The 22,308-nt window shown below is 45.7% G+C and overlaps 1 protein-coding gene across 3 annotated transcripts in view; it reads left to right on the top strand.

Annotated features, from left to right (window-relative positions):
* Positions 1 to 22,308, top strand: part of ZNF512B (zinc finger protein 512B) — a 74,254-nt gene that overhangs the window by 36,304 nt on the left and 15,642 nt on the right. For all 3 annotated transcript variants that reach the window (XM_061630974.1, XM_061630975.1, XM_061630973.1), the window contains exons 5-14: positions 105 to 283; positions 418 to 674; positions 2,678 to 2,749; positions 3,889 to 4,044; positions 8,473 to 8,597; positions 10,752 to 10,844; positions 15,572 to 15,673; positions 16,222 to 16,392; positions 17,270 to 17,461; positions 20,201 to 20,302. In XM_061630974.1, the coding sequence (XP_061486958.1) occupies positions 105 to 283; positions 418 to 674; positions 2,678 to 2,749; positions 3,889 to 4,044; positions 8,473 to 8,597; positions 10,752 to 10,844; positions 15,572 to 15,673; positions 16,222 to 16,392; positions 17,270 to 17,461; positions 20,201 to 20,302 (1,449 nt within the window). The remainder of the gene's footprint in view (positions 1 to 104; positions 284 to 417; positions 675 to 2,677; positions 2,750 to 3,888; positions 4,045 to 8,472; positions 8,598 to 10,751; positions 10,845 to 15,571; positions 15,674 to 16,221; positions 16,393 to 17,269; positions 17,462 to 20,200; positions 20,303 to 22,308) is intronic.

The following is a 22,308-nucleotide window of genomic DNA, read 5'->3' as shown; positions in this document are numbered from 1 at the left end:
AGCAATGGATCCACTCCAGGATTTAGTCCGAACCTCCAAGGAGCTCTCCAAAGTGTGTTTAGCTCCGATTCCACTTTCTTCTCCCTCTTCCCACTGTCTTCCAGGGCGCCATAGTGGAGAAACGGACCTTCCCATGCCCATACTGCGAAGCTGCCTTCACATCCAAAACCCAGCTGGAAAAGCACTGCCTCTGGAACCATCTGGACAGGCCGTTGCCGGCGGTGGCCCCTCCAGTGGACAACAAAGTGCAGAGAGGCACCAGCAAGGGCGGGGGCAAGAAAAGGTATCGTCCTGTGGCTTTTGAGGCAGAGAAGAGGGAACACTTCCCCGTGGATTTGGGATGGAAAGAGGTGCTCAGGCATGAGGCCTCAATGTCTTAATCTCCGCCTTAAACCAGCCATCTGTGCTTTGCCCTAGAGCTGCCGAAGGTTCAGCTTCCCCCACCATCCATCCCAAACAGGCAAAGGTGGAGAAGGCCATGGCTCTACAGCGCCCCGAGAACGGAGAATGTGCGGCTGTGAACCAGGGCGTCAGAGACTTCCAAACCACAGCAGCCAGAGGTGGCAGAGCAGCCACTACCCCTGCCACTCAGCCGTCAGGCGGCAAAGGCTCCAAGCAACAGGCGAGCAGGCAGGCTGCTGTGCAGGAGGAAGACCCCGAAAGGATGAAGCACAGTAAGATTAGAGCAGCGTTTCCCAGACTCCGAATAGCTGAGGCCCAGGTCCCCCACCCTTAAAATTGGAAGCATGCACTATTCCTATACCCAAAATGGTTTTGCTTTCTGCGGGTACAAGGGTAAAATTTAACCACCACCTAAGAAGTGCATTTCTACATCAGTCCTTAATCTAGATATATTGTGAATGGAAGGAAGCAATCCCTGAGCAGTGGCTCATCCAGAGATGCAGTGGGCAACTTCCTTTGACAGTGGGTCACTTAGCTCCATCTCTGCCATGCTAGCGACTGTATGATCACAGCAACGATGTGGCAAAATTACTTACCCGTAACAGAGGCTGTTGGGAAGGAGGCAAGGGCCAGCAAAGCATGCAGGGGCTCAACAGACAGACTCTGCAGCAAATGGGTGCCTTGGGCTCAGCAGAGCCTCTATTTTGTTTGTGTATTGCTCAAGGCACACAGTTCAGGAATTGGGGGCCTGTAACCTGTGGTTACCCCTTTCCGTAAGAGGTCCCAGGGAAGGGGAAGACAAGAATATGTTGGCTCAGAACTTAAGTGTAAATAATGGATTCCTGCATTGAGCAAGGGGTGGGACTTGAGGTCTTATAAGCCCCTTCCAACTCTGCCAGTCTAATGGAATCTCACTTTGCCCCCATCTGCACTACATTTCCCAGCATGCTTTGAGGGAAGCCATGAATGCTTAAAGTGGTGTGATATTGCTTTAAATGTATAGTGCAGATGGGGCCTTTGTTTCCATTCAGATTTCCATTCATGCAGGGTAAAACTATTTCATCTCCCCCTCCCCCCCAAGCAAGTTTGATCCATGGGAGTTGAGCTACTGTCCACATTTTCTTGGAATGGCACCTTGTTTTCTGTGCCTCCTTGTGATTGTGCCTTTGTTCCCCCATTTGGAACCCCCTGCCTCATAGAGGAAGGCATTCGGCTTTCTGTTTTGTTCATAGTATCCTAGGGTTGGAGGGAACCCGCTAGGCTGCTTTAGTCCAACCTCCTGCTCAATGGAGGACACTCAGAGCTAGAGCATCCACATGTTTCTCCTAATGTTCAGCCTAAATCCAGGGCTTCCCAAAACAATAGCTGTCCCTCAACATTTGCACTTCTCTGAATTTTGCGATGCAATTCTCTATATAAAAAATATATTAGGGGAATGCATGCATAAAAATGCATATACTCATGACAATAATGCCTTATAAAATGTGTGTATTTGGAGAAATACACACTAAAATGCTGACGAATTTATTTATTTATTGCATTTGTATACTGCCCTATAGCTGAAGCTCTCTGGACTGTTTACAACAAATGAATGTTTATAAGGACTGTTTTTTTTTTTAAAAAAATGGCAAATATTTGCAGAAATGTGGTCAACCAAATTTAAAAATGGAAAAATGAGGAACTGATAAATAAAAATTGAAAAAAATTGTCTGTGTCTACCCTCTTATCATCTAAATCCGTTAGATCTAGTTCTGTCCTCGAACACTTATTTGCCCTCTTTGGTGGGATAGCCCTTCGTGCGTTTGAAGAGTGCTATCATATCCCTTCTAAGTCTTCTCAGTGGCCAGGCTAAACATACCCAGTTCCTTCCATCTTTGTTCCTAGGACTTGTTTTCCATACCCCTGACTTTCTTTATTACTGTGTAAAAAAGCACGTTTCTAGTCCTTATGACTGGGGAGGTAAACTTATTTATTTATTATTAGATCTGTTAACTTGAAAACATATGGGCAGTGCTAAGCTAAATCTGAGGAAACCAGAGGAAAGCTAAGTAGGACTTTCTGTGGCCTGGAATAGCGTATCAGCACTGTGCTTCATTTCTTGCCTTTTCTCAGTGGACAAGGCAACAGAATAAATTAGCCTACACCAGGTAACCATTTGCAAATGGGCTTAATTGGAATAATAATATTGCTTTGCATATATGTGGGTGTTGAGCTGTGAGCTTACTGTGCAGGTGTTTAAAAAATTTTTATTTCCGGTTTCTCCTTTTTGAGTTAGGAAGGAAACAGAAAACTCCTAAGAAATTTACTGGAGAGCAGCCGTCCATCTCGGGCACTTTCGGACTGAAAGGTAAAGAATCAGCCTTGTTTCTGTTCTTGGAACAATCAGTGCAGGGTATGAGCTTGGAAAAGTTACTTTTTTGAACTACAATTCCCATCAGCCCAATCCAGTGGCCATGCTGGCTGGGGCTGATGGGAGTTGTAGTTCAAAAAAGTAACTTTTCCAAGCTCTGATTAGACTTTCTATTTCCAAGGAACACCTTCGCATCAACTCTGCAAAGCCCTTTGTGCGTTGCAGAGGATTCTGCAAAATAGGCAGTATATTTGGTTCAAGCAGGGTCCTTGCCAGGCCTTTGGGGCCTCACTGTAGTCTGGCATGAACTAAGAGTGTGTCCCAAAACCCATGGATTTCAAGAGAATAATAGCAGTGATGAGCAAAATATCTTTCCGGGAAGCAGGCTCAGTGCCAGCGGGTGGCCAGATCAGGCACTGCCTGAGAGCCCCTGCAGCAGGGGCTAGGAAGCTGGAGCTCCCACTTCACAATCGCCGCCAGCATCGGGTTGTGGGGTGTGATCACAAATTGTGACTGGATGGTTGTGTGGAGTGGGAGCTTCACTCTCCCAGGCAACACTATCCCGGCACATGCATGCAGCCGGCACACACTTAAATACTCCTGGCTGTGCCACCTCTTGTGTTGCTGCATCAGCATGCTGTGCGTGCATGCCTACCATCACCCAAGCTGGCAGCAGGGGCATCAATACAGGGGTGTCTGGTGCCCAAGGGCCCACTGCGGTTTGGTGCCGGCCTTGCAGTGAAGCTTGTTCACCATTACTGAATTATCCAGTCGACTGCCTTGTCTCACATGTAATACATTTGTTTTATTGCAGGAATAGCCAACGTCATGCCCTCCGGATGTTGTTGAAATGCAACTCCCATCAGTCCCTACCAGCACGGCTAACGGTTGTGGATGATGGGAGTTGTAGTCCAGCAACATCTGGAGGACAGCACATCGACTGCCCCCATTTTGCATTATGACCTATTTCCCAGACTCCTGCTGTCCAACCTTTTTAAGTGGGAATGGTTATTACTCCCCACTACTGCCAGTTATAACATACTGCTACATGAGCATCACTATACCTTCCTTTGAAGGAAGGAGCCATCCAGTCTATTCTGTTGTCTCCCGCAAGTAAAAGCCTTCCTCTTCTCCAGGGTTGGCGAAAGCAGAGGACAAGGCGAAAGCACATCGAGCAAAGAAACTGGAGGCAGCGCTAAGCAGCAGCAGCAACGAAGAGCAAAAGAAGAAACCGCCAGGATCCAGCATGAGAAAGGATGTGGCACCAACAGCAGCGGCTCCTTCTGCTACGGGTGGGCCAAATTTGAATAGCAAAATTAGAGATGTGAAGGCCTGGGGGGAGGGGAAATATATCCCCCAATTTTCCCCATCCCCACCCACCAATTTTTCCTGGGGAAAAAAATGCAAAAACATGCCCTCCCCCCATTTTCCTATTTTTCCAAAATACACAAAACGGCAGCATATGTGAATGTTGTGTGTTTTTAAATGGCCATTTCTCCTGCAGAATGCGCGGAACATGTGACTGAATAAGGCTCAGGCAGATATTTAATGGCCTGGCTCACACATAATACTAAGCCATGGTTTAATAAACTGGTTTACTGAACCATGATTTGTTTGATTGCCCAAACCATGTGGTTAACTATGGTTTGCCTACTGCCAATAAAACATTATCTGAAGCTATAGTTTGTTGTTGACTTATCAGCCTTGTTCTGCTTTAATTTTGCCTTGGTGTTATGTGCAAACTCAGCACCCTGCCTTAAGAATTGTTTATTTGGCCACCCTACCCCAGAAACTCACCAAGCTATAAAGGCAGGAAGCGAGAGAAGCTGGAAAACAAAGCAAGCTTTGGAGAAACAAGCCGTTGTTTGTCGAACATCTGTGGTTCGGTTGACTTGTGGCTTAGCATTATCTGTGAACCAGGCCATGGCTCAGTGGGAGAGCATTTGCTTCTGCATGCAGGAGGTGGGAGGTTTGATCTGCAGTATCTTCAGGTAGGGCCGGAAGAGCCGCTGCCAGTCATCACAGACAATGCTCAGACAGATCGACCAATTGTCTCACTTGGTCTAAGGCAGTCTCTTATATTCCTGACTCTAAGCTGTCGTGGGGAAAACTGGTCATTTGAACGTATGCCGGCTGTTTGCTGTTTCTGGCTCGAGATGCGTGTATTTTGCCGTCAGTGCTTTCCAGTGTTACTTTTTAAAGTGCGGTTTGGGGGTTAACTGAGGCTGTGAGAACTGTCGTCTTCTGGATTTTCAAACACTGGCAAGCAGGCACCTGGAGCATCTGAAGGCAATACGGGAGCCAGGCAAAAACGTGCTTCTCTGGGGATCTCTTATTGGCTCGAGGAAGGCAGAATGTTCCAAGTAAACACAGCTGTGGCCTCTTCTAGCTGGTCCACATTCCCAGCTTTTGAATCTCTGATCAGCGTGAGGCCAGTCAAATAAACAACCCAGCAGGCCTCACTTTGGCCTAGTCTACTACGTTGCAGTGGGAACCAAGCCAGTTCCTCGTTTGCTTGAGTGCATGGCTCAGCTCTGCCTCTTTTGGCTGCGTTGTCTCGTGGGGTGCCATTTAAACAAACACAAGTCCCAGAGCTGGTAGTCAGCCACTGAACTGATCCTGTTTGTTCAGATGTCGCTGGGCTTCAGAATGGAACTCTTAACGGAATCACGGCAATGTTCCATTTCTCTCCGCTATAAAATGGCTAGGGGAGCTCTCAGGAATTATTAGTGGAGAAACATTCCCCCCCTATTTTTCTAGCTTGTCCTATCCCCAAAGCTCCAAGTGGCTTATAATTTGAAAGCAAACATTGGGAACAAATGGTAACTTATTTTCCAGGAGGTATTGTCATATTACTAGAAATAGTCTGCAGATTGTAGGTTTTCTGTGCTACACTGTTTATTATTGTATCCTGCATTGGCATCATGTTTTCACGAAGGGTGAGTTAAAGATTATTTCCAATAAATCAATTCAGTTAATAGTCTGGAGTGACATACGCTCAGGAGCATTTGAGCTTACCATTCCTGTTGTGACTGCAAGTTTGAATCCGCATGGAAGTTCCCGAAGGGTGAGTGAGGCTGAACCATTAAAAACTCACTTTATGCAAGGGATCATAGCTCAGTGGCAGAGCACGTGATCTGCATGCAGAAGGTCACAGAATCATAGAATAGTAGAGTTGGAAGGGGCCTATAAGGCCATTGAGTCCAACCCCCTGCTCAATGCAGGAATCCAAATCAAAGTTCTGGTTCAATTCCTGGTGTCTCCAGGTGGGCTGGGAAAGACTCCCCTATGACAGCCTGGGGAGCTGCTGCCAGTCAGGGTAGGGAACCTGTGTCCCTCTAGATGTTGCTGGGCTACATCTCCCATCACAACTGACCATCGGCCATGGTGGCCAATATGGAGGACCACAGGTTTCCCTCTCCTGGAGTAGACAAAGATTTCATGCGGCAAAGCATAAGGCAAGCTGCATAGGTTTCTAAAATCCCGTGCCTATCCGGGCGCATAGATGCCGATGTGTTTTAATCTCTTTTTAGTCTACTGCTGTTCTAATTGTTTTTAAAATGTTTTTAATTACTTGTTTTTAACTGGTCTTTGTGAACCGCTTAGAGGTTTTCTACAATCAAGTGGTATATACATTTTGTTAAATAAATAAATAGGTTTACGAAGAAGAGAGGGAAACCTATGGTCCTCCACGTATTGCTGGACTCCGACTCCCATCAGGCTCAGCCAGCATGGGATGTCAGGGATGATGGGAACTGTAGTCCAGCAACATCTGGAGGTGCCCAGTCCTGGAACAGAGAAATAAAATAAAAATTGGCTATGGAAATAATCCAGTGTTTACCTTTTGTCCCAGCACACTCTCTCTTCTCTAACAGTATAGATTCTCTCTGCCCCAGGGGTAAGCCAAAGTGATACCTTCCATATGTTGTTGGACTGCAACTCCCATCATCCCCGACCATTAGCCATGCTGGTAGGGGCTGATGGGAGTTGTATTGCGACAAAATCTGGACGGCACCCTGTTGGCTATCCCTGCTCTATGCCCAAGCAGTCACCTCCACGAGACAGCCTTGACCTCTCGTACAATCTCACTCACCCCTGTTCCTCTGCCTCAAGTCCCTGGATAAAGCACTCCAAATTAGCTCTACCAGATGTGGAGCTTCTTCTGGCATGATTGGCTTAAAGAAATGGAGAAGCTTCCAGGCCCAGCCAAGACCTGGAAATGGGTTTTGACACTTGTGGGGCTGGGTAGCTCAGTTCCTGTTTGCCTGTAGCCAAGTCTCCTAAGTGGGACCAAAAGTATTTGTGAAAAGTTGGCCTGCACCCTTTTTCCTGTGAAAATGGAAATTTGGGTAATTACTTTTTTTAAGTGTGTGTTATGATCATGTCAACTTCAGCAATTTAAAGATGTAGGCCTACTGGCTGGATGTGGGGGGAGGTATTCTGAACACTGCAATTCCTGCTACACTGGTCGTCACTTGGCTTTGGGACCCAATCCAAAGGGTGGCCCTTAAGCAGCCCGGGACCTGGATATTTTAAGGGCTGCCTCCTTCCATGTGGACTGCTCTCGTTTGTGTTTCTTCCAACCCGTTATGGCAGACAAGCTTTCCCCAGGGTGGCTAAGGACCAAACTAGACGTGATGGTTAGTCAACTCTGTATTTAAAGTGCAAAAATGCTGGGGGGTGGGGGAGTGAGGGAACAAGCCCTTCCCACGTCTGGCCACTCTCCTCTTCTGTTCATTCCCTGAGTTGGTTTTTCCTTAGCTGGGTCCCAATACTGAAAGCAAGCCTGGCTGGGGGGGTGTAGAAGAAGGGCAGGGGGAGAAGGAGTGGGGTGGAATGGGGTTCACCTTTTTGGATTTAAATTGCACTCTCCATCCCCACTTAAAGAATCACACACAAAGAGATGGGTCTGCCTCTGTCATTCATAGCTTGCTCCTGTGCCACCTTGGGTTTCTCCAGATGGGTTGTTTCTTAAGCAACCATCCTGATTTTGCTTGAACAAAGCTTGCTTGGAAGTTATATGATGCCCACTCACTATTGAGCATTGGTTCTGATTTCTTTGCGAGGAGCTTATGCTGCAATGAGCATTCATCCCTGATTTCTGTGCAGGAAGATAGGTCTTCCTGTCAATCAATAATTATCCCACACATTTTAGTTCATTTCCCCATAACATGCCTGACCACAAGAAGCCTGTATATAAAGTAGATTTGCTGCGCTGGAGCAACAGAGTGCTTTAATCCATGGTATTTGATTGAGTACAGGAATACCCCGCTATACGGACCTTCACTTAACGTACACTCGCTTTTACGGACATACTCCATACTCCACCATGCCCCTGTTTACGTACGCTTGCTTCACATTTATAGACACTTAACGGTGTGTGGGGGTGGAAATAGACGTGATCGTGCCACCACAAATCAGCTGGGAGGCGCGATCATGATCAGTTGAGAGGCGCAGCAGCGCAGCAGCAGAGGCTTTAGTGCGGGGCTTTGAGGCTCCGCATGAAGGAGAGGTAAAAAAAGTTTTAAAAGGTAGTGTTTCACTTTAAGGACATTTTTGGTTTACGTACTCGCTCTGGTCCCATTGAGTACGTTAATGCGAGGTATTCCTGTAGTGACCTACAAAATAGTGACAGTCTGGCGGCGATCCAAGATTTAGCTCAAAACAAAGCTGAACTTCCCTCTTGCCTGAATCTTGGGGCTGTCTTTATCCTTCTCCAGTGAGCCCGGAGGAGCAGTGGCAGCGGATGATCAATGAGAAAGGAGAGGTGGCCTGTCCGACCTGCAGCATGATAACCAGGAAGACGATCCTCGGTCTGAAGAAGCACATGGAAGTCTGCCAAAAAGTAGGAAGCCGAAATTAGATGTGACTAGCAAGCAAACAAACAGACATGTTTCTCTCTGCCTATTTCCAAGGGTGTCCAGACTGTGAATATGCAGGAGTGGTGTGCAAGTACAAGTAAACTATATATTTCTAAAGTATCTGTATAGGATATAAAGCAACAGGCAGCTGTATATTCAAAGCAAAGCAAATTTAAACCAACTGGTACTACTTTCCTTGCTGACGTTTTATTGCACTCTACTGTGAATTTGTTTTAATATGCTGTTTACTACTTTGGGGGCCTCTGGGACTGAAAAGGAGTATAGAGATAAATAGTAGCAGCATAATATAAATGATAGTAGTAGTTTATAATATATAAAGTATTGTTTATTATTATTACTATTGTTGTTGTTGTTGTTATTGTTATTGCCAGTAAGGTCCTGGAGGGAAAAATATTTTTTTGGCAAATGCTGAAATTATTTTTAATTAATTATAATTGATTGATTGATTGATTGATTATCTTTTACAGGCACCCCAAGGCAATTTACAAAAATACCTAAAAATAGTTTTATAAACCGTACAACCCTCCCCCCAAGATAGGTTTGAAAACAACACTAAATGAACACCTAAGGCAGAGGTGTCAATGTTAGTATTTGCCTCAATTCAAGGGGGAGGTGATTCCATAGAGGGGAGGAAGAGGCTGGCATTGGGGAGGGGAGGGTTGCCCTCCTGCCGTGCCCCGCTGCATGGAAGCAACTTAGCCACAGCCCTTGTTTGCTTGCGCCATGGGCCCCCTTTTGGTCTAGGGACTCCCAGATGCCAAAGTGCTGGTCTCCATCCTAGCTAGAAATTGCACCCTCTGTCCTGAAAGCCCTGTCCTTAATTCCAGGTAGTGCTGAGCGAAAATGCACACAGACATGCCTGGCCCCTCAAGACATCCTTTTTGTTATGCATTCATGATGATTTGTGCCCATTGTGGTATCAGGTCGGCTATACGCGATTTCACTTTCAATGTTTTTGCACCTGCAAAAGGTTTGGATGCATGTCCCATAGCTTCTTGCACAAAGTCTGTAATTTTTTGTAACCACAACAACAAAATGATGTGTGGACCGTCCAGTATAAATCCACCACCAATGCACTATTGTTGCATTAGTGACATGTTGCAGAATACATCCACAAGCAAACACCAGTCTCGAGGGGTCTCCACATACAAACTTTTATGCTGTGAATAGGGGGCATTTTGAGAAGAGAACTTTGAGGGCAGGGGGCGTGGATCTCACTGGGGTTTTTGCTTGCTTTTTCCTGCTGCTGTCTACCATTTTTAATTGATGTAGTATTGTCCAAGGGCTTTCTGGGGAATTAAAATTGGAGGGCCGTAGCTGTGAAGACCTATGAAGATTGCTAGTGAATTTTCCTACCCCTCCCCATCCTTGAAATTCACCCTATTCACCCTATAAATGCACAAGACAAAAGGCAATTTCACCCCTCTTTTTGCTGCTGACCTATATTGCCATATAAAAAGTTCACTATGTAAAAACCCAGCATTATTTTGAGATATAGAATCATGGAATAGTTGAGTTGGAAGGGGCCTATAAGGCCATCAAGTCCAACCTCCAATATGTGGGGATTGAGGTCATATTGTGAAGGAACAGGACTCTGCACATGTTCAGAGACAGTCTTCATGATCAGATTCTTGGGCTAACCCTTAGCCCTGGAAAATATTTTTTTTAAGAGAATGCAGCTTGGGATGCCAGCTCACTACCCCTTCCTCCATTCACAGAGTGGCAAAAATCTAGGTGTAGATCAATGCCTTGCCCCTCACAGAGCCTTCTCATGACCCCTTTCTTTCCCCAAAGTCTGGACTGGAATTCCGGATTCTGCCCCAGACTGAATATTGATACCAGTGATAACAAACGTGGACAGGAGGCTGTTCTGAATGCTTTATTTCTGTTGCAGAACAAGATTATTGTAGGATAAGCAGACCGTGCCCTAGGATAATTTCTCTGTGTGTGCATGCATGTGTGCTGAATATGTGAACTTTTTATTGCCTGTATGGACTTTTCCATCCATTGTCTTGGTTTTTTCTTGTTGGGTTTCGGCCAAAAAGAGTGAGTAACCTCCAGTTCAGGTGCCTCCATTTGAAATACTTTTGTTGACTTTTTTGGTCTGCTTTGTTCAGCTGCAGGATGCCTTGAAATGCCAGCACTGTAAGAAGCAATTCAAGTCCAAAGCTGGATTGAATTACCACACCATGGCTGAACATGTCAACAAGGTAAGGGGGCAGGCCCCTGCATGAACTCTGCTTCCTTTTAAATCAAATAAATAAATATTCTGCACCATGGTGACATTCTGCATTCTAAGAAGTTGAATTCTGCAACTTCTGCACATTTTGCACATTTGCATGATTGATTTCTCTTATCTTGCAACCAGAGTTTTGCAATTTGTACTACTAATTGCCCTTCCAGCAGTCGGTGTGTGTGTGTGTGTGTGTGTGTGTGTGTGTGTGTGTGTGTGGAGGGGCAAGGAGCTATGTGGGGCAACGATGCATAACCCCCCCAAAGGCTGGAAATACTGTTCAGCAACCCTTCTGGCATCTGAAATCTTACCAGGCATTGCCTATACATTTTGGGGCATGTATTTGCAACCATGAGGACTAGAAAGTTGTTTTCATCTTTATTCTTTTCTTTTTTAAAAAGTGGAAAGCAGAGTTTCCAAGGAAGAAAGTATTTCTGCACCTGATACCACTTTTCTGTGCTGGCATTGACCCGCAATATATGCACAGCTTTGGATATGGTGCTAGGGTGCTTTGTGCTGACATTCTTCCTGCTTTTTGCAAAATCTCTCTTTCGGAGATTTTAGGGAAAGATGTCAATTTATGCTGCAATCCTACAAACTATAAGTAGAGCACAAATCCTATTGAACACAAAGAGAAGTATTTCCAAGTAAATATTCATTGGATTGTGTGCTGTAAAAGGCTTCTTGTAAAGACAAGGGAGTATACAGTGCCTAAGATCATAAGTACTATCTTGTTGGATCTGACTTGCATAATTTCCCCCAGCATTCTGTTTCCAGCTGAAGACAGCAAGATGCCTCCTGGCATCCACAAGCGGGGCATGGGCTGAAGAGCAAAATATAGGCCAAAAGTCTATCTAGTCCACCATCCGGTTTCCTACAGTGGCCAGCTTGTTGCCCATGGGAAGCCTGCAAGCATGACCTGAGCACAATAGCCATCTCCCACTGTAGTTGCCCAGTAATTGGTATGCAGAGGTCTAATCAACGGGATGGAGCAACTCCCTATGAGGAAAGGTTGCAGCATTTGGGGCTTTTTAGTTTAGAGAAAAGGCGAGTCAGAGGAGACGCAACAGAAGTGTATAAAATTATGCATGGCATGGAAAAAGTGGATAGAAAGAATTACATTAGAACTTGTAGACATCCAGTGAAACTGAATGTTGGAAGATTCAGGACAGATAAAAGAAAGTACTTCACACAACGCGCAAGTGGTCCATTCTGCCCAACGTAGGAAGCGGACCTTTAGTGTAGTGACACCGACCCTTTGGAAGTCCCTCCCCTTAAATGTTAGACAGGCACCATCTCTGTTATCTTTTTGGCACCTACTGAAGACCTTCCTTTTTCAGCAAGCCTTTTAAGTAGAGACCTTATCCCAGTCTGCCTCTGTGCTGGAATTGCTTTTTAAGATGCTTTTGAAGCTTTTTTAAAAAAGATGCTTTTAAAGATTTTTTTAACATGTTTTTAAAGACGTTTAGTTTTAATAGATTTTAAAGTCTGTTCCTATGATGTTTTAGAGTGCTTTTAGTGTTTTTGTTTGCCACCCTCGGCTCCTGCTGAGAGGAAGGGCAGGATATACATTTAATTAATGATGATATTTTAGCTATGGAACTCACAAGAGGCAGTAATGGCCACCAACGTGGATGGCTTTCAAAAAGGATTAGACAAATGCATGGAGGCTAAGGCTATCAATAGCTACTAGCCATGATGGCTACGTTCTCCCTCCATGGTTGGAGTGAGTATGCTTCCAAATGCCAGTTCATAGAATCACAGAATTGTAGAGTTGCTGGGAACTGCAGGAGGGCGGAGTGATCTTCAGCTCAGGTCCTGCTTGCAGGGCATCTGCCTGGCCTTTGTGAGAACAGGATGCTGGACCAGATGGGCTGCTGGGCTGATGTAGCAGGACTCTTACGTTCTTATGGCGCCTCTGATCCTGGAGGTAGTATACAGCAATCATTAATTTATGAAGGCCATTTCTATACGGCTGAATGTATAAAAACAGTTCATAGCAAATTAAAAACACAAATATTAAATATACAATGAAACCACCAATACAACTGCTAAGAACAGCAATAAAAGGTGGTGGTATTGTTGTTATTAAATTTATCACCTGCCCTTTCTCCCAGAAGGAGCCCAGGGTGGCAAACAGAAACACTAAAAACATTCTGAAACATCTGAAAAACAGACTTTAAAATATATTCAAACAAAACATCTTTAAAAACATCTTTTTAAAAAAAGAAAAGGAAAGTACAGAAATGCCATAACATGCGGAAGATAGGGTCCATCTTTAACTTTAAGTTTGGGAGGTGTCTTCAGAAGAGAACTGAAGCAGGGGACCAATGCTAATGATAGAGGAGCATCATACTTTGTCTGGTAGTTGTCCGGTAGGTACAGAGAAGGCCAAGGATACTGAACCTTTAAGAGCTGGGCATAAAGGTAAGCTGAGATGGAGAAGGGGAACCTCTTGCTTCTCCCAGCCTAACCCTATTTGACTTTGAGTAAAGATGCACTCGGGAGAAGGTTGCTCTGAGTAGGGGCAGGAGAGAAATTTGATTCAGTTGGCACTTACAGGCAAGCTTAACTCATTTGCCCTTCTCGTAACAATACACAAACTGAAAATCAGCTATCCTTCGAATTTCACACGTCTGTGAATTTTGCAGCACAGCTCTCCAGCCAAGTAATGTGTACAGAGATGCACACCCAGGGTAAATTGTTCATAGGAATGCATATATTTGTGAAAGCAACATACAAAAATGCATTCTGTTGGGGGAATTGCTGTGAAAAAAGTGTGTTAGGCAACATTGCATACAAATTAGGAGGAAATTGTACGAAATGATAGATTTTCAAGAGTATCTTTTTTTTTTTAATTGCAAACTGACCTGGAAATGTGGAGAACTGACCTTAAGATTTGAAAAATGGGGAATGGAGAGAACTTGAAACGGACAGATTTGACCGTCCCTATCTCCTGGTTAGGTAGGGTGGCCAGGTGAAAAAGAGGAGAGGGCCCTTGCACCTTTACTAGCAGTGAGGGAGAAGGAATATCAGCAGATGTCAGTGACCAGTAGCCATTGACAGTGGCCACATCCGAAGGGCCCCCCCCCTGTTTGGAAGGGCTCAGCATCTAGTACTCCTTGTTACGCGGCCTTTCATTGTGGAGGTTCTCAGCGTGTCCCAACATCCAGGAATCTGTCCGATACTTTTTTCAAAGCCATCTACAGCACTGACCATCCATTACATCTTGTAGCAGTGAATTCCATAAGCCAATTGCACATTGTGTAAAACATGCTTCTCCCTGTTTTTGCTAATCCTGAATCTTTTCCCATTCCGCTTCTTTGGATGATGCCTAGTTCTGGAACAACGTGTGTGAGTGGGAAACAATCCCCGTTGGTGGGGTTTGCAAAGCATGGCAGTCCAGGTTCCAGAAGGGTCCTCTTGCCATTGAGTTGGGACCCTGCAACAAAATGCTGCAGAGTGCTGCTGTTCAGGATTCTAGCTGTTACATTCCATTCCCCTCCACCTTTCCCGCCCGTTTTCAGTCCCCCCACCCTGCAACAAGTCGGTCAACATTCTGTGGCTGCTAGGAACATAGGAAGCTGCCTTATACTGAGGTCACATCCATACCATACATTTAGAGCATACTGAAAGTACATGGCTTCCCCCAAAGGATCCTGGGAACTGTAGTTTGTTACTGCAGTGGGAATTGTAGTTCTGTGAGGGGTAAACTGCAAAGCAGATGCTCTACCACTGAGCTATAGCCCTTCCCTGCTGAGCATGTTCACTGGGGGGGTTGGGGTTCTTCCTCCTTAATTTTTTTTTGCCTAAATATTTTTTGTACTGCTGCAAACCTTGGTATTCCCCCAGGCCTGCTGATAACTCCTAATTGTGCATGGATGGTGCACACATTGGCTATATAAGTGACAGCACTCCAAGCCTGCACATCAGAAATATAGATATGTATATTTCATTTAGTGGTACACAAATGCCCGTAGAACATAAGACAAACCTGCTGGGTCAGGCCAATGGCCCATCTAGTCCAGCATCCTGTTCTTACGATGGCTAGCCAAATGCCTGTGGGAAGTCCACAAGCAGGACCTGAGCGCAAGAGCATTCTCCCCACCTGTGATCTCCAGCAACTTGCATTCAGATACCGGAGGTAGTATATTGTCATAATGACTTGCAGGTACTTATAACCTTATCCTCTAGGAATTTACCTATCCCCCTTCTAATACTGCCCTAGCTTTTGGGCATCACTACATCTAGTGGCTAATGCTATAGGGCAATATTCAACTAATGCATCTTATCAGTGCTGGGATTTCCGCTACTGCAGCAGGGCTACCCCTCCTCTCCTCCCACCATACGTAACCCCCCCCAACCAGATTCAGGGGGTGTGCCTGAGGAGGAAAGGGGAAGAACGTTCCATTGGGTAAGCAGAAATCCTGGTGCTGGCAGAATGTTCACATAGCACTAGGTTGGGTGCAACCCAAAGTTTAGCTATGTGCTGTGTGAAGAAGTATTTCCCTTTGCTCTGAATTCTCCAATTTGTCAGATGATCTCATTGGGTTCTAGTATTATGAATCCATCATGTTTGCCACGTTTTATTTAAACCATCAGGATTTGGGGGGTTCTCGAGTGCAGGCCTTTGTGATGCAGAAACGGTCACAAGGAGGACATGGGCAGATGGCTAACATTGCAGCTTTTCTTCCTTCCCTGCAGCCAGTTCCTGTGGAAGCTGCTGTCCCTCTTAGTGAACACGAAGAGCGGGAGAAGTTGAGGAAAGTACTAAAGCAGATGGGGAAACTAAAATGCCCTGTTGAGGTATTTGCTTTTGCTCTTGGCTAAGATTTCCAGCTCTGTGTGTGTGTTGGGGCAGCCCACATTGTCAGTGAATAGTTCAGGAATTTAAAGTTCATCTGTGAACATTGACAGATTTCACATACCACCATTCCACATATGAACCTGACCGGACCCTGATATCATCATCTGAGGCCCTTCTCTGCCTGCCAACTCTGAGGGTAGCGACGAGAGAGCAGGCCTTTTTTGTAGTGGCCCCCTGTTTTTGGAATGCTGTCTCCAGGGACGCCTACCTAGTGATAACCTTGCTGTCTCATCCAGCATCTTGTTCTCACAGTGTCCAACCAGATGTCCCCTGCAAGCAGAACCTGAGCACAACCGTACTCTCCCCACTCGCAGTTCCCAACAAGTGGTATGACTCCGATGGTGGTGGTAGAACATAGCCACTGTAGCTAGTTGCCAATGGCAGCCTTATCATCCTTTAATTTGTCTCATCCTCTCTTAAAGCCATCCAAGTTGCTTGCATTTGGACTGCAGAGTCCATGCCACATCATCTGTTTTCTTCCCTGCAGGGGTGCGTGGCTACCTTCTCCAGCCTTATGGGGTATCAGTACCACCAGAAGCGGTGTGGGAAGCAGCCATCTGAGGTGGAGAAACCGGTCTTCACCTGCCCGCACTGTGGAAAGACGTACAAGTCAAAAGCTGGACATGACTACCACATGCGGTCAGAGCATCCATCTACGGTGAGACGTCCTCTGTGCCCCTGAGCCTCTCCCCCTCCAACCCAAAGATTTCTTGCTGCTAATGTCCATTAATAGAGCACTTACATTTTGCAAAATGCCTTACGCTTTACCATGCTTGTGCTTGCAGCAAGGCAACAATGATGTGCTTGTTGAAAACCAGTGGAGGCTGATGGCTCTGATGTCAGTGGGGCAGTGAATCTGCTCCGGGTTTTAGACCAAACTTTCAAGGAGCTGTCCAAGGTGCTTTCAGACTGAAACCCGGAGCAGATTCACTGCCTACGGATCACAGCCACCACCTGTACTGTTGGAAACTTATTTGTTCCCTCAGGCTTTTGAGGTTTATCAGTATTAGTTTTGTGTTTCTTAGCTGGTTCTTTGGATGCTGCTGGATTTTATTTTAATGAACTGATCTTAATTAATGTGCATTTTAGAGGGTTCTGAGCCACTGATTTTTAGAAGGCTGCATATAATTTTTTAAAATATTAGGGTAGGATTATTTTAAAAAGAGGGGAACCAAAGACAGGAGTTTGCTCAAGTTCATGCAAATCCCTTTTCCACCTTCATTTTGCACCAATAGGATTCAGATTCTGTACTGCACAGTACTGTAAACAAACTGCAAAATCATTTATGGGTATTCATATTTCCTATGTTGCTGAAGCGTATATTTGATTTACATTCTTTATCGTGTGGCATGAGCCTGTGTCTCAACCTGTGTCTTAGTGCAACTGTCAACAGCTAGAAATAAAAAGACTTTTGACACTCACTAAAAAAGTGATATTTTTGGCATTCCATCTAGTGATCATCCTGTGGCTTACAAAGCAGATATCATGTGCATTTGGGGAAATATGACATGCCCTTACATTTTCTGTCTTCTCAGCCTCCTGAACAGCCTGAGACAAAGCCTGAAGTCAGCTTGGTTGAGGATTTTGAGAGGACTCCAAGCGGCAGGATCCGGCGCACGTCAGCCCAAGTCGCCGTCTTCCACTTGCAGGAAATAGCCGAGGATGAGCTGGCCAAAGACTGGACCAAACGGAGAATGAAGGACGACCTAGTCCCTGAAACAAAGCGGGTGAGGCCCTGTCACTTACCTGACTTTTGTTGAAGATGGGGTGTGCGGTCTTCTGGGGCTCCTGGGACTAGGGGATTGTTCAGTTGATTGGTCTGGAAGAGTCAGGGTGTTTCTGAATCTGAGCATCAAGCTGACAAGCCTGGAGCAGCTTTGTACAACCAGGTGGAGCCCTGTTGGCATCTACAGAGGTAATGCTGCAGCAAGGGCTAGCAGCCTCCCCCCCCAGCTACTCCTGGGTCCTACTGGATGTGCATATATACAAAGCGGTCGGTATTTTCTTTTTCTGATGCTAAGTAAGCTCTCCTTCATCATGCCACCTTCACTCTTGAAATGACAAAATGCACTCTTTTTCATATCGCTGGTTGATTCCATCCAATTAAACATTTGTTCAGTTTGGTGAAAAACATGTGCACACAATCCAGTCAGTCTTTTTAAACTTGGCAAAATGATGGTGATGATACCATTTTAAAAGATCTTTTTTCTTGAAATAATAAGTATATAGATAAATCCAGCTTTGGAGAGAGGACTGGGAGTTAAGAGCCTGTTGAGCCCCAGCTCTCCCAGGGGGATCAATGTGGGGAGCCGGTCGAGCCTCAGCCTCTTCAGACAGAGCAGGGAGAGGAATCAGAGGTAGATGAGACTTTTGAGGACAATGAGGGAGGGGGAGTAGTTGACAGCCTGCCAGTTCCCACAGACAGTTCTCCCGCCGAAGCAGATTTCGCTCCACCTACAGACGCCCCAACAGAGCCCTTGAGAGATGACCGGGCAGGCGCACCAGCTCCACCCCCCCCCCCAGGATTCCCCGCCTGGCACTTCAAACGCTTTCCCGCCTCCTGAGGCATCTATCGAGCCTGTACTGTCATATGAGCCGGCGGAGGCTCGCTCCCCTTCACCCCGCACGAGACGTCGCAAGAAGGTGGGACTTCGAAGGAGTCAGAGATAGAGAGTGAAGACCTTCCCTACTTAAGGCGGTGCCCCCCTGACCTGGTTGCTGAGTCAACTTTCTTCACACGCTTCAGAGAATACCTAGGTAGCTTAGGACTGTAGTGAGTTAGCATAGTTAAGTCTATGAAACGCATTTGCCTTTGATGTTACTTCAATAAATCAGGAATTAATTCCAGCCTCGCCTCCGACTAGCGATTCTCACTCTGGGCAGGACAGAGCCCAGGCCTATCCTCTCCTCACAGTGGCCAGCCAGCCTGATGCCTGTGGAAAGCCCGCAAACAAGACCTGAGCACAGGAGCATTCTGATTCCCAGCAACTGGTTTTCAGAGGCATGCCACCTCCGTTGCCTTCCTGATGGTCACAAGGGCCAGCCAGTCAATGCTGTATCCAGCCTCTTTGGTTGCATACAGGACAAAATGCGGCTCACCTGAGCTTGATGCTTTGATACCTGAGGCATGTATTTTTAGGACCCACCCTATTTTGGGATGTTAGGCTATTTTTAAATTGTTTTTAATGTCATATTTTAAAATTGTCATAAACTACTCTGGGATCTTTGGGTGAAAAATGGAAATGGACTGCCTTCAAGTCGATCCCGACTCCAGAGCTCGGAAAAGTTACTTTTTTGAACTACAGCTCCCATGAGCCCAATCCAGTGGCCATGCTGGCTGGGGCTGATGGGGGTTGTAGTTTAAAAAAGTAACTTTTCCACGCTCTGCTTAGGCGACCCTATGAATAGGGTTTTCATGGTAAACGGTATTCAGAGGTGGTTTATCATTGCCTCCCTCTGAGGCTGAGAGACAGTGACTGGCCCAAGGTCACCCAGTGAGCTTCATGGCTGTGTGGAGATTCGAACCCTGGTCTCCCAGGTCATAGTCCAAGGTGAAGGGTGGGTAAATAATAACAGTAATATATTATTGTTTTGGTTATCTGTACAGCATTCACATAAGAGGGAAAATATGATTCCACAGTGGACCTTACCATTCAAATTATGATGTCTGCTAGAGTCCCCAGTATCTTAAAGGTTTCTTTCTGAGTAAACAAAAGGCTTCCAGTGACAGGGTCAAGGGTGCAATTAGGCATGCAGTCCAGTTGCCTAATAGCAGTTTACCCATGGGCTGTCTTGTCCCAGGCCAGAAGGAAAGCTCTGGCCCTACAATTAATATTATGAGAAAGCTGGGGTTTTCTTCCCTATAATTCAAGAAGTAGGAGATTCATCACCTTTCCAAACAGCCTATTCCACTGCTGAGGAAAAAAGAACAATCTGGCTCTCACCAAAGCACACATGCTACTTGCCAAGTCTCAAGGGCCTACACATGAAGAATTTGGTGGGTGTCCCTTTAAAAACCCTGCATTAAAATTTCCTGTGGGTTCCAGGAATCTCCTTGAGAAATTTCTTCAGCTGTTTGGATACTTCTCCTGAAAAGGAGCTTCAAATTCAGCCAGAAATTTGGTGTAGGCCAAATTTGCTCACAACAGTAGATTACAAGGTGCCAAAACAGAAGTCCAGAATAGCCATAATGCTCCAAATCTCCTAACTGCTTGAAATCCTTGTTTCAAACTCTGGCAACAAGGAGAGCTCTGGTTAGCATTAACCATGATTAGCACCAACACATGGCATTATACTACATCATGATAAAAAGGGGAGAATTCATGCATGGGGAGTGGGGAATGAGTATACTTCTAATCTGTTAACCAACTTTCAGAGATCAAGGTGAATGAGAGATCTGGAAGATCTTTTGTGAAACTGTGTTCCCTCTTCTGACTTTGATTAACAACCGTCTTCTCATTCAACAGCTAAATTACACCCGTCCTGGGCTTCCGAAGTTGAATCCAAGGCTTCTGGAGACCTGGAAAAATGAAGTGAAGGAAAAAGGACACATCAATTGCCCTAATAATGTAAGTGCCTCATTTTCTGCAGGGATGGTTAGAAAATGGAAGAGAGGATTCCCCGCTTGCTTTTGTTTTGTACATAAAGTTTCAGGGAAAGTGTAGCCTTGCTAGTGCAGGGAGTATTTGGACATGATGAAGACTGGAACAGGCAGAGAGGCATTATAAAACAATGTCATTGTTTCTTTGCAGAACTTCATGTTTGGTGCTAAATCAGATGATGATGCATCACTTTCTAAATGAGCGTTTGCGCTGTCAGTACACAAGGTACCCTCCGCAGAACCAGATTGGCAATCTGGAATCTGTTTCAGATTTTGGAGACCTGGTTTCGCTGCAGAATTGAACAGAATCCGATGCATTCAGGGGGCGTCTATTTTGATACTGTGGTCTGTATGTGAGCAGATCCCTCCTATGCTGCAACATGTGCCACTCTGGCATTTTAAAGAGAAATGAGACAAATGTATGGAGGATAAGTCTACCAATGACTTATGTTGTAGGAGCCAAACAGAACCTCCATGTATAGAAGCAGTATAGGGAAATGTTGTTGCCTCCATGCTTACTGCTTTCCCAGAGGCAGCTCACTGGTTACTGTCAGGAACTATTCAATGGGGAAATTATATGGGATGGCATTTTGATGAGGACAATGTTGTGTGGATGCTGTGAGAAATGAGCATGCATGAGCAACACCAACAGACTGCCATGTGAGAGCACCCTTAATGTGCTGGCAATGGTGTGTATGTGCTGATGCCCTAACATAAAGCAGAAGCGCACATTGGGGGAAGAGGGGGTGGGAGGAGAGAGGGGGCTGTTTGCATCAACAGCTTGAGGAAGAAGCCCAGCCCAGAGCCGGCAGAGACTCTTCCCGAGGATCTCTCCCCCCATCACCTTGGGAGCCTCCTATGGCTGGCCCCTGAGCAGGAACACTTAGCTGCCCCACACCTAATAGGCAGTTTCCACACACCAGTGATGAGAGGAGTTCACTTTGTGCCCCCCCCCCCGAACTACAAGTGAAGAGATCCTGGCTAGCTGTGTCTGTGTTGGAATTACTTTTTAAAGTTGCTTTTAAAGCTTTTTTAAAGAATATGTTTTTAAAGATGCTTTGTTTTCATGTGCTCTAAATTCTTTTGTTTTTAAGATGTTTTAGAGTGTTTTTAGTGTTTCTGTTTGCCGCCCCAGGCTCCTTATCAGAGGAAGGGCAGGATATCATGGAATAAATAATAATAATAATAATAATAATAATAAATTTTATTTATAAGTCGCCTATCTGGCCGAGTTAACAGCCACTCTAGGCGACATACAGTACACAATAAAATACAATATCAAAATACCATAATAACAAATTAAGCTAAAAACCACCCGTCCAGTTAATAACAGCATAAAAGTTAGTCCACCCCAGAGATCCTATAGGCCTGCCTGAATAGCCAGGTCTTCAAGGCTTGACGGAACCCCATCAGGGAGGGGGCATGGCGAAGACCGGAAGGAAGGGAATTCCAGAGGGCAGGTGCCACAATCGAAAATGCCCTCTCTCTGGTCCGCACCAGTCTAGCAATTTTGACTGGTGGGACCGAGAGGCCTTGTGTGGCTGATCTCGTCAGGCGGCACAGTTGATGATGCTGGAGGTGCTCCTTCAGATAAACTGGGCCGAAACCATGTAGGGCTTTAAAGGTCAACACCAACACCTTGAATAAATAGACTAGGGGATGTTTCTAGACTGGGCCGTGCCTGATGCTGGGTTCATTCCCTGCAAGGACTAGTCCAGCCTTCCCTAGTCTATTGCCCTTTAGGACCACAACTCCCATCAGCCCTAGCCAGCATAGCCTGTGCTCAGCAGTGATGGAAGCTGTCATTCAGCAACATCTGGAGGGCCAGCAGATCCCCATTTCTGCCTTAAATGCAGGCAGACCAACACCAAGAAGGACTCCTCCATGAGTTGGAGTTTAGAGAGAGAGGTGTTGACAGGCAATCCGGCAAGGAAGCAGTAGCTCTTCACAATCCACCCCTGTGGCTCCTCTGGC

The sequence above is a fragment of the Rhineura floridana genome, chromosome 6 (genome assembly GCF_030035675.1).
Source record: "Rhineura floridana isolate rRhiFlo1 chromosome 6, rRhiFlo1.hap2, whole genome shotgun sequence".
NCBI lineage: Eukaryota > Metazoa > Chordata > Lepidosauria > Squamata > Rhineuridae > Rhineura > Rhineura floridana.
Note: the sequence above shows the minus strand (reverse complement) of the source record. Positions and strands in the feature narration are given on the sequence as shown.